Below are 18,771 nucleotides of genomic sequence, written 5' to 3'. Positions count from 1 at the left end.
TGCTTGGTTAACATATTTTTCTACTTGCAGGGCACTACCAAGCAAGGGTATGAGAACAACGAGGAGATCACAAGCTGGGAAGTATTCCAAGTGGAACTACACAAGTATTTTGGTGACACACAATGACAGAAGTGCAAGGCTGAAGATAAATTAAAGTTCAGGGCACAGCATCCTGGAGAAATGACAGCATCCTACATTCAAGATGTCTTAGTGGATCCTAGAATGAAGGAGGAAGATAAGGTTGCACATCTCATGAAAGGTGTTGCTGAGGACATGTATCAAGCCCTACTCCTGAAGGAGGTTTTGACAGCAGATGACTTCATAAAATGGTTCCAATATATGAGACAATGCATCAAAAAGGAATTACACACAAGAAGTTTGAACAGCTTCCAAACATTGTATTGATGTCTGTGAAGCAACTGCTTTTACAAGTGTTCTTTGTCAGATAGTGACAGGGGAAGTTGGATTGCACAGCATGCAAAATACCGAAATGCTTCAAGAGGTCATAAGAGAGGAAGTGGAACAGAGATTGAACCAAATCTCTCGTCCTTCATTTCCCTTTAAAATGGTGAAAAAGTAAGACCCAGGTGAAGTTCCATTCCTACAATGCCGCATGAGAAACCTGTTTGGGCACCAAGGAAGACTGATGTCTGGAGAACCCAGGATAACCAACCAGTATGTTTCCACTGTGGACGACCGGGACATGTGATGTGCTATTGTTGAGAATGGTGACAGATGACACCTGCACCAGAAGACAGCAGACTGATCTTAGGTGATGCCAACTCCGGGACGACAAAGATGAACAAGAAGATGTGGGTGCAACACGATGTAGGTCACCATTGCCGCAAGCTAGCCGCTGGAGAGGACACTCCCCAACATATCGATCAAGGTCTCCATTGCTGTTTAGAAGCTCCAGCCAGTCACCTAGCCACTGCAACCTGGAAAACTAAAGGGTGCGACCTTCCTTGAAGGTGAAGGCACTGAAGAGAAAAATCCTCTGCCGTCGATCACTACAAAAATGATAGGAAACTACATCAATATCCTCATGGATGGCTGACCAGCCCAAGTTCTTGTTGACTCTGGAGCATCATATTCAGTCATTTCAGAGAAGTACCCTCGCCAGTTGCAGAAAACCATATTTGTCGACAGCAAAACATCTCTGCTGAAGGTGGCTAATGTGAAATATGTGAAACCTACAGGAAGATATGTCATTCATGTGGGTATAAGTGGCCATACAAGCCCTAAGAATTCATCATCTTACAAGAGTGTAGTCATGACATCATTCTCAGATGGGACTTTCTGAAAGCTTCTCAGGCAATTATAGATTGTGGAGACTCGAAGATTATGCTAGAAGAGATGAGATACTGTGGACAGAAAGATGTACATCCAAGTGTGTGGAGACTATGTGTGCTGGATGAAGTGATCATTCCTGCAGTCAATGCTAGAAAGGTAACAGTCTAGTATTGTTACCATTACACTACAGTGACTGTGCTACTCAGCTTCTTCTGCGACAGTATATATACCATATGTGTTCTGGCCAGAGGCAGTTCACTCCGTGCTCTTGTATGTGCAAGTGCTGAATAAACCTTTGTTAAGTGAAGTTAGTGTTCATCATTCGTCTAATTACACATTCTTCTACATGACAATATAAAAACTGAAATCAAATTAAACAAATAATTCAAGCTCAAGAATTCATTATCTATCCACTAAACCAAATAAAACTGAAATAATATTTTCATTTTCTTCTTCTTAACAAAAGAACACTTAAGAAAGATAAATAGAAACCTTGCTGTATTCACTTCTGTAAGAAGGAACAATATAACTTTTAATATTGCACAATTAAGTCACAATTCTAATTTGAAGGCTAGAATATTACAAGAGCAACAAACCTCAAGCACTGCATATTCAAGTGACTGCTGGTCAGCAAGACGAAACAGCTCACCGTCTTTCTCCTCAGTCCTGAACCTTAACTGCATAAGTGTTGTGAAATGACCAATTTCAAAAGATAGTGCAAACTTAATGTAACTATGAGGTAGAAATGTGACTGGTTGTGTAGGTGAAGAACATGAGGGCCCACTCCAGCCAGCATCACACAAACACCATGGTGCTCTCTCTGTAAAGTCAGCTTGACAGACTCCATGCCCAGAGCAGTTTACTGTGCTGCATGCAAGTTTTGTTTGAAGGCAGTCAGCTACTGTGCCAGCTGACAACAATGTATCAGCCAAGTCCAAAATCTGTTAGAAAAGTGAATCAATTCTGAGTAAACATTTTGGATCTTTTGTAAAATATGAATTGCAAAAACACAAATATATAGTTCCATGGTTTGTATTCCAGCCAATAAAAACATGATTTGGACATGCTCTTAAACAGCTGATATTTAAGACAAAGTGTTGTGGAGTATTAACAAACTAACATCCAATATTCTATAAGGAATTCGAGATATAATCATAAAATATCTGACTTTGTGTCACTTAGTTGTGCTTTGTCAAAATTAGCTATAAAAGTTTCCTCTGCCATGTCTTCACTGTATTAGGACTGGTAATGTTATTGAAAGTTCCTGATATCTTAGTATAACCATCATGCTAACAGGTCCTTTCGACGGAATTACTCTGATTTTGAATCAAAAGTCTTTTCAATTTTTTGCTGTCAATAATGGTGCATAAAAGAAACAACAATTATTTTTCTGTTGGCAGTGTTCTAATCTTCCATTAGATACTTACAAGCCATTAGTGACGGATACACAAAAATAAATGTTTTATGGAATGGCTAAAATATGATCAATGAATTTAAAACATTAATAATTTGACTAGAGAAAATATAGATCTAGAGAAATCCTATTCATGTTTGATGAGAAGATATTTTCTGTCTAACTTATGTTACACATTCTTGTAAGTTCTGTTGTTAGATGATCACTGATTTTGAAATTACAAATTTGAGGGAACTGACATGCTAATATAAAATTATGATTCATTTCATAAAACCACTAGCAGGTAGGAGAACAGTGTTTTGGTTGGCTGATTCAGAAGAGCTGAGCCAGGCAACAGTTTTTAGAAGGATGTTTCAGAAACACTGTGTCATGAAACTTTTTGAAATTTTGGCCGCATAATCCTTTGAAATCCATTTAAAAAATTCTGAACTGGGACAAAAACAATGGGGATGGATATCATGGACTGACTCAAAAGAACATCAAAATACTCTCAAGAGAAATGAGAAAATTGCTGGAAGAAAGTAATAACAACACACTACAATCATTCAGTGGATTAATAGACACTCTGAGTAGAAAATTACAAGAAAGGGACAATATCATAACAAAAATATGTAATAATGTAGATAGACTGGCTGATAAAAGTTGACAAAACGGGTAATAACATAGATGGACTGGGTAATAATACTGTTGATATTAAAAAAATGAAATAAGTAGCGAATTTAAGCTTGCAAAGGTTGAGTTAGAAATCTATGAATTGAAATTTGCTGTCAAATAAAGGTATAAACAGTTAAATTCTGGGGTAGAAGTTGGTTTAGAACTCAAGAAAAATACTATGATTAATGTCGAAAACCGTGATGTACCGAATACAACAAATACCGATGATAATGCAATTATTTCATGTAATGACTGTGCAGAGATTAATGTTTTCAATGGAGTAGATGATGCCAAAGATGAGATAAAATATTCTATTGTTTTGAAAGGTGAGTATTTATCTCAGGAAAGTAAAAGTGTTGTATTTGAGTTGTCAAACGTAGCTGAATTATCAATAGTAAGTGCAGTAAGGTATTTGAAACATAGTGTGTGAGAACTTGTGTGGGAAAGTCTTTTCAGATTTTGTAAAAATGAATCTACTGTGGAAATATTATTTAAATTCTTTAACAACTACTGCTTGACTGATGAGAAAAAAATATGAGAACAAATTTTGTAATAAGTTTAAAAATAACCAGAAACAATTTTGGCAAAATAAATCTCGGGTGATCAGCCTGGTGTGAGTGTACAAAGGACACAATATTTTGGCAATTGGTCTTGCTGCCATCATCAGGTGTGCCGATGTATTGCCAAGGGACGGCAGGCATGAGGTGTATATCAGATTCCCCCTCCCCCTCCCTTGGGTGCTCCCTCTGCTGTCCACGCCGTGGGCGCTCTCTCGGCAGTCCATGCCAGTTTTCTTCACCCGGCTTGTTGCCCAGCATCTGGGTGTCCCTTTGTAGGTCAGCACCCAGGGAGCTTTGCCAGCAGCATTTTGGAGGTTCCTCCCCCTGCCTTTGAAGTCAGTACATTCTGGGATTTATTGTATGATTATATGATAGCGGAACAAACCCTGGTAGCAGTTACTTCTGTAAAATATCTGGGAGTATGCATACGGAACGATTTGAAGTGGGATGATCATATAAAATTAATTGTTGATAAGGTGGGTGCCAGGTTAAGATTCATTGGGAGAGTCTTTAGAAAATGTAGTCCATCAACAAAGGAGGTGGCTTACAAAACACTCGTTTGGCCTATACTTGAGTATTGCTCATCAGTGTGGGATCCTTACCATGTTGGGTTGATGGAGGAGATAGAGAAGATCCACAGAAGAGTGGTTTGTTTCATCACAGGGTTATTTGGTAAGCGTGATAGCATTACGAAGATGTATAGCAAACTCAAGTGGCAGGGTCTTCACGAGAGGCACTCTGCATTGCGGTGTAGCTTGCTGTCCAGGTTTCGAGAGGGTGCTTTTCTGGATGAGGTATCGAATATATTTCTTCCCCCTACTTATACCTCCTGAGGAGATCACAAATGTAAAATTAGAGGGATTTAAGCATGCACGGAGGGTTTCCGGCAGTCATTCTTCCCGCGAAACATATGCGAGTGGAACAGGAAAGGGAGGTAATGACAGTGGCACGTAAAGTGCCCTCCAAATGTAGATCAGAATGTAGATGTAGAATCCGGGTAATGACTGGTTCCCAAGCTTGGTTAAGGGAATAGCCACTGCCACAATTCAGTTCAGGTTTTCTTACTCTGATCTCTATAGCTTCTTTGATGATAAAGTCCCAATATTTCGAAGTTTGTGTCAGGACTTTGGTCTTCTCATAATCCATGCCATGAAGTTCTGACAGGCAATGCTTGTCGATTGTAGACTTATTAGGCTGCTGCAATCTTGTGTGCCATTGGTGTTCACAGCATCGGTCTTCAATGGTGTGAATTGTCCAACTCATGTATACCTTACCACATTGGCACAGTATTTTGTAAACCCCTGATTTATGTAAACTAAGGTCATCCTTAACACTGTCAAGAAGTTCTCTGGTTTTAGTTGGAGTGCAGAAGACAGTTTTTACTTGATACTTGCGTAAAATGCATCCATCTTTTCCCGATAAGGCCCCGCAAAATGGAATGAATGCCATGGTTGTGTTTTCCTTAGGTCCTTCGTTAGTTTCTGCCAGTTGTGTTGTGAGTGTCAGACATAGAGAATCCCAGATTTGTCTTTCCTTATAACTGTTCTTCAGAAACATGGACTTCAGATGGGCCAATTCTTGTTGGAGACTGTTCTCATCAAGAGGGTGCGAGGTCTGTGTACAAGAGTTTTTAGCATGCCGTTCTTCTGAACAGGGTGGTGGCAGCTATCCGCATGTAAGTATAAGTCAGTGTGAGTTTTCTTTCTATACATGCTGTGCCCCAACCTGCCATCATCTTGCCTTTTGATGAGAACACCCAAGAAGGGGAGCATCCTATCCGATTCTACCTCCATTGTGAACTTGATATTCTTGTACCTTGAGTTGAGATGTGCAAGAAATTCTGTTAGCTTGTCTCTTCCATGTGGCCAAATAACAAATGTGTCATCCACGTATCTGAAGAAACAGGTAGGATTTAGATGCGCTGACTCCAAGGTTTCTGTCTTAAAATGTTCCATGTACATGTTAGTGATGATGGGAGAGAGAGGACTCCCCACAGCAACACCTTTGGTCTGCTCGTGGTAGTCACTGTCAAATAAAAAGAATGTTGACATTAAAACATGTATGAACAGATTGGTGGTTTTCTCATCAAATTTCCGGCTGATGAGTTCCAGAGAATCAGGTAACAGAACCCTAGTAAACAGGGAAACCACGTCAAAGATCACAAGTATGTCAGATTCCTTATTCGTGAGGTGGTTGATGCGTCCCAAGAAATCTGAAGAGTTACGGATTTGGCGTGGGCATGTCCCCATGTGAGGATTGAGCAGCTGCTTGAGGTACTTGGTGAGAGGATATGTTGGGGCACCAATAGGACGTAAAGGGATGTGTTCCTCTTGGACTTTTGGTAAGCCGTACAGCTTTGGAGGAACAGGGGCCCTGGGTTGTAACTTCTTTGTGACCTCTTCAGAGAAGCCAGAATCGTTGAGAAGCTCCAAAGTTCCCTTTAACCCTCTTGGTAGGATTGGCGTCAATCTTGTGATATGCACTGTCATCTAGCAGGTCCCACATCTTCCTGGTGTAATCCTGGTGGGACAATATTACCGTAGCGTTACCCTTGTCTGCTGATAGGACCACTATATCTGCATCATCTCTTAGCTTCTGGATGGCCACCCTCTCTTTTTTGGAAATAATCGGTCTCATAGGTCTAGTTCTAGTTATGGCCCTGCAAGTTTCGCAACGCACCTCTTCTGCTGCCTCAGGTGGGAGTTGAGCCGCTGCGTCAGCGATGGGTGCATCTTTGGGTGTCAGAGTAAAGTTCAATCCTTCCTTGAGAACTGAGATCATGTCGTTATTCAGTTCTATGTTTGTGAGATAGATAATGGTCTTTCCCCTATCTTCAGAGGGCCATTTCTCTTATATACATTTGAAATTGGATGTCTGTCATTCAGTGCACTTCTTTTGGGCACAGTCCACTGTGGCCCATGTGACACAATCAACCCAATCGTAGGTGCAGGAGTTGAAGTGGTTGGAGAGTTGTAGATGTAGCTGCAGGAGTTCTTTATTGGTAGTGTCCAGACACCACTGAGTGTAGCGAACTCTCACTCGTACCAAACCTACACTGGCACGTTCCTTGATTTTTTGGGATGCTGCTGAGTGGATGTGGTGCTTTACCATAGCAAAATTTGGTAACACATGCTCTTCTCAGCACCTCATAAGAAAAGCAAATGAGCTCAGTAGCCGACTTCTTTGATGACACAGCTTCTCGAATCTTTTCATACTGTGATGCATCTACTCCCCACAGACATATGTGAAGTGATTCTTCAATTTCTGCAGGTGTATTTCATGATGAAATAAAAACTGTCTTCTGCTCTCCAACTAAAACCAGAGCACTTCTTGGCAGTGTTAAGGGTGAACTGGCTTTATGTAAATCTGGGGTTTACAAAATACCTTGCCAATGCGGTAAGGAATACATAGGTCAGACTGTTTGCACCATTGAAGAACAATGCCATGAACATCAACAGCACATGAAATTGTAGCAGCCTAATAAGTCTGCAATCGCCGAGCATTGCCTGTCAGAACTTCACAGCATGGTATTTGACAAGACCAAGGTCCTAACACAGACTTTGAAATATTCAGACTGTATCATAAAAGAAGCTGTAGAGCTCAGAGTAAGAAAACCTGAACTGAATTGTGGCAGCGGCTATTTCCTTAACCAAGTTTGGGAACAAGCCATTACCCAGATTAAGGTAAAGATAAGAATGTACTGACTTTGAGGGCAGGGCTGGCAAATCTCCCTGGGCGCGGACCTACGAGGGAACACCCAGATGCTGGGCCACAAGCCGTGTGTCGAACCTCGGCGTGGATGGCTGAGAGAGTGCCCGCAGTGCAGACGGCAGAGGGAGTGCATGAGGGAGGGGGAGGGGGAATCTGATATATACCTCTTGCCTGCCATCCCTTGGCAGTAAATCAGCACACATGACAACTGCAGCAAGGTCGATTGCCGAAATATTGTGTGCTTTGTACACTCTCACCAGGCTGTTCACCTGAGATTTATTTCATCCTGAAATACACCTGGAGAAATTGAAGAACCACATCAGAAACAATTTTGTTGTAGCATAGCAAATAGTATTGACTTGTGTGATGTGTTTGATTCTGATGTGAGAATTTGTTATTTTGAACTTTCATTAACAAAATAAAGTAGCAATAGTATGTGGAAGAAGAACCATGTCTGTTGCTGCTGAAAAGCTACACAGTTTTAATTTGAAAGTATATTATCTGCAAAATGTAAACATAGAATTATGTTTAGATTTGGGGATGTGATGGAAAAAGTACCACAGATTGTGTCAATTAAGAAAGTCAAAAAACCACCAGACTGATTAATGTATCACAGAGACACAAAAGTTACATATGCAAATTTGTCTACATATGACATGAAAGACTTATTAAACAGGATCAATCTTAACTTTTGCTATGTTGAGGTTTATGTTATGATTTATGCAGTCCCAGGATTGTTTGATCATTATTTTATGCTTTTGTCTATTTTGTGCTAGGATTTTGCCATACTACAAAGGCTGAGGACTAATGAATTTTGTAGTGATGATTTGATGTTTTATTTCTATGGTATGTTTTGATCATTTAATGCTTCTACTTTGTGGTAGGATTGATACTGTACTACAAATATTTAATGCTTTTGTACTTCTTATATTTTATGGTGAAAAAATATGTACAATTATGCTCAATAACTTACTGATTATGTTATGTAGTGGTTAGTACAAGGGATTATGCTGAAATTATTCTGGTTGACTTACTGATTTTACGGTGTACAATTTTAACCTAGGGAATATTTTGCATTATGATGACGTGACACTATGAAAACTATTCTATATTTCATATTTTTGTAAGGATTTGAACTGAACTATTCTGTGTTTGCTTAGAGATAACTTGTCAGTTAAATTTGCTTTAATGCTGAGGGTTTATTTTATGTAAACCTTCAGAGGGACACAAAAAGTTTGTACGTTATATGCATGACATGCTGAGGGCCTTGAGCTGTTGTAGCACTACTTCCATTTTTGTTTTCTTTGCTGCCTTCTTCTTCTTCTTCTTCTTCTTCTTCTTCTTCTACCCTGCAAAAACTGTTGATGCTACCTATTTTCTGCCAGTTAGCAGTCAATCATGATTTATATTGTATTATTACTTTTAGTGATTAATACAGTATAAATTCACAGAGATTAAGGAATTTAAATTCGCTATATTCAACCAATGACTATTTTTGAGAAAATTAGTGGAGTGTATTTGTGAAAACCAGGTAGTAACAATGTTTCAATGTGTTAATGTAATCTGAACTTTTGAATCTTGCTATGATATGGTTCATGATGCAATTGACAGTACACTGTGAGTAATAATAATTAATCATTTTTTGAATGACTATTTCATGAATTATTTCTGTGTAATGCTTTGCTCATTTAATGCTTTTGTCTACAATATATTTTCAACTAGGAAATTTTAACTGTTATACAGAGGGTTACTGCTCACTCATTCATGGCATGCAAAAAGCCAAATGTGCTTCCTGGCCAGCACCTAAGGCACCTCAGCAGTCATTTGCTGGATATGGGCTTGAAGACCCCAGGTTTCCTGAGCTGCAGATTGGTAAGCACCACCAACCTTCTGTTACCGTAAGCTCTGGGCATTCTTCAGTGAACACTGTGTGGCACTGCAGTGGAATGTTGTGTGTCACAAGGACTGAGAATCTTGGCTTAGCTGCCCACATCATGGCAATGGTCAAAACCTCTGTAAAAGATACCTCAATCTCAAGGGTGACTGTGTACTGATGAGGTGGGTGGCTGTCAATGCAAAACAGTTTTTAGCAGGAAATCTCTGCAGAATCTACCACACCTCAGTTGTATAAGACTTACTCAGGCAAGCAGGTTTCTGTGTGGGTGAACCTTTATTTTCGTAGCTGCTCAAGGGACCAAGATGAAACACTCAAACTGAAACTCATCAACTACCAGCAGAATGGGTGTACCACTGGCGGATATCAACTTCCAATCTAACATGAGGGCTCATGTAGGAAGTCCTCAGTTCAGAACCTGTCAAGAAACTGTGCAATGGAACACTGTTGTCTGAAACTGTGGGTTCCCAAAAAGTGATAAAACTCCAGAAAGCTAAATGCCTTAGAGAATATGCCACTGAAAAGGAGCTACACAACACCTTGAACTACAGCAAAGGTGTTGTATCATGCTGAAAGAAGAGTTGAAAGATGAGTGGTCTCCAGAAGGTATTGTTGATGTGCAAAATATCGTAATGGTGGATGAGGATCTGGTAAAATCAGACTTATTCTTATCTTCAATAGTGTGAAACTCCCAGATCATATAATGGCAGGTGTCCTTTGCTTAATCATGCAGCACTATGTTCCCAACCCAAAGTGCTATTTTAGTTGCCAGTGCTTTGGGCACACCATTTTAAGATGTAACAGAAAAGCCACTTGTTACAAATGTGGCCACCCATGAAGGTGTCATTTACTCATCTCCTTTGAAGTGTGTAAATTGCTCTGGGGACTATCCTGTCCGGAGCAGAAACTTGTGTATCTACATTTAAGAAAGGGAGATATAGGATCTTAAAACAACAAAGTGCATCCTGTATGGCAAGACCAAAAAGATCTGTAAGGCCATGCAGTTCCCTACATTAACTATCTCTTTTGCTTTAGCTCTTAAAAAGGCTATTCTGTCAGCTGAAGCCTCCATACACATGTAGGTTGCTGGTGTCAGCACTACTGCCTGTTTTTGTCAGTGCACCAGTACAGCTATTTCAGAACCTAAAGCCCCCCCCCCCCCCCCCTTCCCCACCCAAGAACATCAGAAAAAAACCACATTGGCCAACAGTGTGGAGGTCCTGGCACCTCCAAAGGCAGAATATGATAAACAGTCCAGCACTTCCACTACTACTGTTGTGTGCCCTACCAGGCAAAAAAAGCAAACGGGACTCTTCCAGTGCAGGAGGAAACAGGTAGTAAACACATCAGACTGTATTTACATTATTCAACCTGACAGTTCTACTGGTTCTGCTTCATAGTCAATGGAATATGAAGACTCTCCAGGGCAACAATCTCACCCCAAGACTGAACCTCCATCCACTGCATGCTTCTCAATGCAGTGAGTGAGAAACGGGGTGAAAGTGCAAACCACCATGATAATGGCCTACCCATATGATAGCAGAACGTGAATGGGTTAAGGACTGATGTGGGGGAAATGAAACTCCTAGTACAAACATGCACCCTGTGCTTGTGTTTACAGGAAACCTTATTTTAAAGCTATTGATGGCCTTGTGCTAGGTGGTTATACCCCCCTACTGCATGGGTGACCTGACTGGGGAAAGAGCCAAGGGAGGGGTGGTTGTATTTTGTCAGTAATGTGCACCACACCTCTGCTCTCTCCTTGGTCACTGACCTACAAGTGGCAGGTCATTGAGAATTCCTGTAGGTAAGAAGTTCACTATCTGCTCAATGTATTTAGTTCCACAGGAAGTGACAGAATCTGATGCTCTCACAGGTCTTATAGAACAATTCCCCTGACCTAACTCTCCTACTAGGAGACTTCAATGGTCATACTTCATTGTGGGACTCAAATTCTACTTGCCATAGGGGTCGAGTTTTGTCTCAGGAACTGTACATCCTCAACATGAGCAATACCATTTGCTTCTCAGCTGGTATTGTGTTGTCCTCAGTCAATGACTTCTCTTTCTGATCTCCAGCTCTCACAGACTCCACTGAGTGATAAGCAGCTGATGAACTACATTCCAGTGACCACTTCCTACTGCTGCTCTGTCTAGCAGATGGAGCATTACTTGAAAGGAAACCACCAACATGGATGGTCAGCTGAGCTAACTGGATGCTTTTCAGCCAGTTTGCTTTGTTTAAACATGGATGCAGTGTCCAGAAATGAGTGGATCACATCACAAGAGAAACCCACCATGCCACTGACTTATCTGCCCCAAAGTCCTCAGGTCATCTTAGGAGGAAATCTGTACCTTGGTGGGCCAATGAGTGCTGCTCAGCTGTGTGGGTCAGATGTGCAGCTCTATGAGTGTGTAAGTGCTGTTAAACAAGAGGTAACCTTGTAATCTTTCGATTCGCAAGGGTCAAGGCTCGATGTCTAATAAAGGAGAGCTAGAAAAGGTCATGGCAAGCATTTCTGGACTCTACCAACTGACCCACTTGTTCTAAAAAGCTATGGGAAGCTATCAGTAATTCTGGTAAATGCAGTTGTTTACCAACAGCTGCAGTAATGAAATGGGTGTCTCCAAACAATGTCCTGAGAAATCACCCAGACAATGGCAAAGCATTTTTCAATGACTACTACCATGGCCAGCCAGGATCCAGTATTCTGTCACTACCATGTGACCATGGAGGGGGGGGGGGGGACAAGTTGGTAACTGCCCTTTCTTCTTGTGGGAGCTGGATTCAGCACTATCTGTGGTTCATAATACTGCACCCGGTCATGACCAAATCCAATACAGGATGCTTCAGCATTTGCCAGCAGCATCAAAGGAAATCCTCTTCAAATGTTTTGATTTGATATGGCAAGCAGGCACGTTTTCCAACTCATGAAGAGAGGCAATTTTGATATCTCTACTCAAAACAGGAAGGACAGAACATTCCATGTAGTTATCAGAATGTCACCTTAACAAGCTGTGTAGGGAAGATCCTGGAGCAGGTGGCTATTTGTCATTTGATCTGGATGTTCAAGATGAGGCAATTCCTTAGCCATTCTCAGTGTGAATGCAGGAGATTTTGATCCAGTGATGACTAACTGACCCTGCAGGGGCTGCTAACTGTACAGCTCCTCTTGGAGCATCAGGTATGCAAGTTCCTCACTGCTCCCAATTTGCCAGCATACCATACTATTGCTCATCCTTCTCTGGAATGCCTTTCCTCCAATCATCCATGAGCAACAAGACCGTTTTGAATCTGCATGAAGCCTGTGATGCTGTGCTGGAGGCACTTGTCATGGAGCAAGTATAACCACAAATACAAGGTGCCTGCAACCCTGGTTACTGCAGAGGCCCATGGGAATTTTAGATTTAGTGCTGTACATGAGAAGTTGCGCTCCTGAATTTGTTTTTAATAATTATTTTATAACATTTTAACTGAGCATCACAACTCTGTAGCTGAATTTACAGAGGGGTCTAAACAGGGGGGGACTCTGGTTGCTCTGTTGTTGTCCCTGACTGTGTCCTCAGGATCACACTGTCTCAAGACTTTATTGTCTTCAGTGCAGAATTATAAGCAATCTTGCAGGCACTGGAGCAGATGAAATGTGTTATGAGTAATAAATTTTTCACTGCTCAAAATCCTTGACTGCCCTTCACTCTCGACAATGCTTGTACTCAGCAGATAAAGTAGTTCATAACATCCATGATGCTCTCCTTCACCTACAAAGACTGGGGAAGGGGGTGTCTTTCTGCTAGGTGCTAGGCAGTTGGCTTTTAAAGGGAACAAAAGGATAGACGTAGCAGCCAAGGAAGTGTGTCATGATCCGCAGGTACTTCAGTGTGCCATTCCCCTACATTTTATGGCCCCCTGCTGAGATACAAAGTCATGAGTTGATGGGAAGAAGCAAGGCTGGAAGTGAGAGACCATAATCGTCATCTAGTGAAGACCACAACTTGGCCTTGGCATATTTCCTTCCAGTCCCACAGGCAGAATGAGGTCCTCTTTACTTGTCTTTGCACAGGTCCCTTGCTTTTGTGGTGTTCATGGTGTACAGACCATAGTGCATCACATTTTTGATAGCTTATGTTTTATTTTCAAACCAAAGGGCAGCAGCCCATTTGCCAACAGATTTGCCCTCTATTTTAGCTGATGATCAAGCAAACATGACATAAGTTTTAAGGTTCTGTGACTTGTCTGACTTATTCCCTAAAATTTTGGGTTGACATTTTTAAAACCTGAAAGAAAATGATGACACTGCTGTGCTCTACCGCTTGAAAATTTTTAAAGTGTTAGGGTGGCCCAAGTTTTAAGGTTCTGTGAATTGTCTGCCTTGTCCCCTAAAGTTTTGGGTTGATATTTTTAAAGTGTTTTCAGGGTGGCTGACTCATCCACATTTTGTGTAATTGATTGTATTTCCTCTTGTTTTACTTAAATTTATTTAATAGTTTTATGACAGCTGAACAATTTTAATGCTACCTTCCATGATGTGAACTAGTGTGATTGTGCAGATTATTATGGGTTAGATTCAGGAAGAGTGAGTATGATTTTATCTCAGACTGCTTTTTATCTCTTTTCTCACATTTTCTAGATTTTAATCATATTCGTTTGTACTAATTCTGTGCTGGGTGCTGATAATCTCATCACTGACCTTCCTTAGGTGACCCCCCCCCCCCCCCCCCCCCATACTCACACACTTTAAGTATTTCAGGTTGGCTTGGGCTGTGTGTTGATTTGTTATACTTTACCTCATGCACCATACACTTAAATAAGTTGCACTTGAATACTCCTTTTATATACAATGAATTTCGCTTGGTGAATATTTGGTTACTGTTAAGTATTGTTAATCAGGGTACAGCTAGTCTGTGCCCTGAATCCGTGTGCCTTCTTCCTCCAATTTGGCTCAGATTTTGCTTCCACAGGATGCAGATTAAGCTACTGAAAATTAACTTCTTGTTCTCATTCACTCCACCACATAAATAAGAAGTGATATTCAATTCATCTTCTTATATTACCTTCAAAATTACAACTCAATACATGATAAATGAGGACAGCTACCAACTTATATACTGTCTCTTGCACTGTATACACGAGACATCTGATATTCAACTTGATAATTAAAAATTACAGTACATTAATTTCACTTTAAAACTTATATTTAATTTCTATTTTAAAGTGAAATACCTTCAACAATGGCATAATAGCCTGGAATATTTTATTAATTATGACAATTCTAGCCACGAAAGCTTACATTTTACAATACATTAATTATATTTGACATTTTTGCATTCTTAAACTTCTTGAAGCTCTGTCATCCACACTGCTCACTCCATGGAACTCCTATCTCTACCTCAGCAAGTAGATTATTCTGACTGCTACCCACTTCCTACAGTCACTGGATTGTTAGCTCTGGTATCAGCATGTACAACTTAAAATAACTCCCAAGAATGGGGTACTCGCCACTTATTGACTACTCTCAGTCATGAACATCTTTTTTCTGACATATGTATTTAGGGAAATGATACCTCTCATTCAAGGAATAAGATGTATCACTACACACTGATCTGTTATGCTGACTGTCCTACTGTGGATGACGTTTAGTAGACAATACAAGAACTGATGTTGTGCTATAATGACTCTGCTGACAAAACAAACTGATATTAGTATAACTTTAGAAAAAATCATGGAATTATTAAAAGGTGGGTAGTCCAGGATGAAATAATAACAAAGCTTAAATGTCTATGAGTCTTTTTGTTGTGCCTGTTTGTGACTTAACGTCTCCTCTGCACAGTGAGTAGTAGTCTGTCCCTTTCATAATATTGTTGTCATGGAATTATTGCATATACATCATACTGTTTAAGCACCAGTACCAATTGTATGATGGAAAGAAAGAAAGAAATGATTGATACTTATGTTGCTAATCATGTGTCAGTAAATTTTGTACATATTTGAATTTCTCAACTTAGCTCACTTTGTGTTCTCATGATATTATATTATCTAGGTTAGTCATTGGTTAAGATCTCCTGTGATCACTACAATAGTTCTGTGAGGACTGGGATTTTACACTGCTGTAGCTGTGTGGGACAGTCTTACAGCCATTCTGGTACTTTGATCACTGGCCATGATGCTATAAACCCATATGCCCTTTTTTGGGGGGGGGGAGGGGGGGGAGGGAGGAGGTGAGGAGGAGTATTCTTTCTTCCATTTTGTCTCACTAATCAGTTCCCTATGCGATCCTATTTTTCCTTTGTCAGCCAGGCCGTTGTACCATATCTATCTATGTTTCCACTTTTCTCATGTAGTGTCAAACTTCTCATTATCAATAATGCAGCCTGCCTGTTTCCTAAGAAAATATGATGTTTTCCTGTCACAGTTATAAAATAACAGCTGTAGATATAACATATCATGAGTTATATGTAACGGTAGTATCTGTTCCCAAAAGAACAGTTACCGTGGATGACCATGCAGCTTTGCTAAAAATGAAATGATAATTAAATGGACACCCTAGCTGCAAACAGGCGTTGGTGTACTTCATTGGGGACATGTTGAAAATGTGTGCCCCGACCGGGATTTGAACCCGGGATCTCCTGCTTACATGGCAGACGCTCTATCAATCTGAGCCACCGCGGGCACAGAGGATAGTGCGTCTGCAGGGACTTATCCCTTGTACGCACCCCGTGAGATCCACATTCCCAACATGTCCACACCACTACATTTGTAGTGCGCCTAATAGATGTTTGCCCATCATACTCATTACTCATGGCAGATTAATCTACCAAGTCCCATACGAGTTTGGGCATAGCGTGTGCATTCGCACAATAAGGTCAATGGCCGGGAAGCCATATTTTATCTATATATGACAGTAGTATCTGTTCCTGAAAGAACAGCTACCATGGATGACCATGCAGCTTTGCTAGAAATGAAATGATAATTAAATGGACACCCTAGCTACAAACAGGCATTGATGTACTTAATTGGGGACATGTTGAAAATGTGTGCCCCGACCGGGATTCGAACCCAAACTCGTACGGGACTTGGTAGATTAATCTGCCACGAGTAATGAGTATGATGGGCAAACATCTATTAGGTGCACTACAAATACTGCTTGACTCCTCAGTGAAGGTATGTTCTTGAAACTTCAACAAAAGCCCGTACCGAGCTACTGAGCATCTCTCTTGCAGAGTCTTCCACTGGAGTTTATCTATCATCTCCGTAATGCTTTTGCCATTACTAAATGATGCTGTAATGAAGCACGCTGCTCTCTGTTGGATCTTATCTATCTATTCTATCAACCCTATCTGGTACGGATCCCACACTGCTGAGCAATATTCAAGCAGTGGGCGAACAAGTGTACTGTAACCTACTTCCTTTGTTTTCGGATTGCATTTCCTTAGGATTCTTCCTATGAATCTCAGTCTGGCATCTGCTTTACCGACAATCAACTTTATATCATCATTCCATTTTAAATCACTCCTAATGCCTACTCCCAGATAATTTATGGAATTAACTGTTTCCAGTTGCTGTCCTGCTATATTGTAGCTAAACTATAAAGGATCTTTCTTTCTGTGTATTCACAGCACATTATACTTGTCTACATTGAGATTCAATTGTCATTCCCTGCACCATGCGTCAATTTGTTGCGGATCCTCCTGCATTTCACTACAATTTTCCATTGTTACAACCTCTCGATATACTACAGCATCATCCACAAAAAGCCTCAGTGAACTTCCGATGTTATCCACAAGGTCATTTATGTGTATTGTGAATAGCAACTGTCCTACAACACTCCCCTGTGTCACACCTCAAATCACTCTCACTTCGGAAGACTTCTCTCCATTGAGAATGACATATTGTGTTCTGTTATCTAGGAACTCTTCAATCCAATCACACAATTGGTCTGATAGTCCATACGCTCTTACTTTGTTCATTAAATGACTGTTGGGAACTGTATCGAACTCCTTGCGGAAGTCAAGAAACACAGCATCTACCTGGGGACCCATGTCTATGGCCCTCTGAGTCTCGTGGACAAATAGCGTGAGCTGGGTTTCACACGATCGTCTTTTTCGAAACCCATGCTGATTCCTACAGTTGCTGACAGGGCTGTAAAATGTTGAAAATATTTAAATTATGAACTTGCCAAAACCACCAAACAAGTTTGGATTTTATAATGAATTGGTGGGATCTTCTGCTGAAGATATTGCTCAAGCAACAACGAAGAAAGCAATTGAAGAAGCTGTGACAGATAATGGGAATTGTAGAGATTTAACTGTTGCTTTAGATGGATCATGGCAACGTAGAGGTCATAAATCTCTAAACGGAGTTGTGACAGCTACCAATGGAGACAGTTGCAAAGTAATTGATGTTGCTGTTATCTCAAACCATTGTAGATGTAAGGGCAATATCAAGGATGAACATAATGAAAGTTGTGAAGCAAATTTTCATGGCATGAGTGGAGTGAAGGAAGTAGAGGAGTGAAAGCAATTTTTTCCAGATCACAGGAGTGGCATAATGTACAATACACAAACTATCTAGGAGATGGTGATTCTAAGGGCTATAAAGCTGCAGAGGAACTCAAACCTTATGGCAATGTAATTCACATTAAAAAACAGGAATACATTGGATATGTGCAGAAGCGTATGGGGCTTGCTTGCGCAAACTAAAGCAGACATTAGGATCCAAGAAGCTTAGTGATGGTAAGTGTCTTGGAGGAAGATGAAGAGACAGATGAAGCAATTGATATATTGCAGAGGTATTATGGGTGCAATTAGGCAAAATACAAGAAGCATTGAGCATATGAGGAGAGGAGTATGGGCATTATTTTTTTCATACTGCATCAACAAATGAACACCCACAACATGCACTGTGCCCCACAGGTGATGACTCTAGGTGTAAGTACCATCAGGAAAGGAATATGCCCATAAAAAGAGTTTACCAAATGCTGTAATTGATGTAATTAAGCTCATATTCAGAGATTTATCACAGCCAAATTTATTGGAAAAGCGTTTACATGGGAAAACACAAACTCCAAATGAAAGTGTAAATAATTTAATTTGGTTTAGGATTCCCAAAAGAGTCTTTGTACAGATAAAATCATTGCCTTTTGGAGTGTATGATGCAGTGGCAACATACAATTAAAGAAACATTATCAAATGTGATGTGCTGAAACTTTTAGGTTTCCAACCAGGACACAACACCATTTCCACAATGCG

At 40.5% G+C, this 18,771-nt stretch overlaps 1 protein-coding gene and 1 non-coding gene across 2 annotated transcripts in view; both read right to left on the bottom strand.

Annotated features, from left to right (window-relative positions):
- The window catches only part of LOC124803337 (neural-cadherin-like), a 251,418-nt gene that overhangs the window by 59,956 nt on the left and 172,691 nt on the right, over positions 1-18,771 (bottom strand). Inside the window, exon 20 of the mRNA XM_047264522.1 lies at positions 1,890-2,234. Coding sequence (XP_047120478.1) covers positions 1,890-2,234 — 345 coding nt within the window. The remainder of the gene's footprint in view (positions 1-1,889; positions 2,235-18,771) is intronic.
- Trnat-ugu lies at positions 16,119-16,193 on the bottom strand. The gene has a single exon. It is a non-coding gene; the product is annotated as a tRNA-Thr (tRNA).

This window comes from Schistocerca piceifrons, chromosome 6 (genome assembly GCF_021461385.2).
Source record: "Schistocerca piceifrons isolate TAMUIC-IGC-003096 chromosome 6, iqSchPice1.1, whole genome shotgun sequence".
Classification (NCBI taxonomy): Eukaryota; Metazoa; Arthropoda; class Insecta; order Orthoptera; family Acrididae; genus Schistocerca; species Schistocerca piceifrons.
This window is presented reverse-complemented; position numbering and strand designations above follow the sequence as displayed.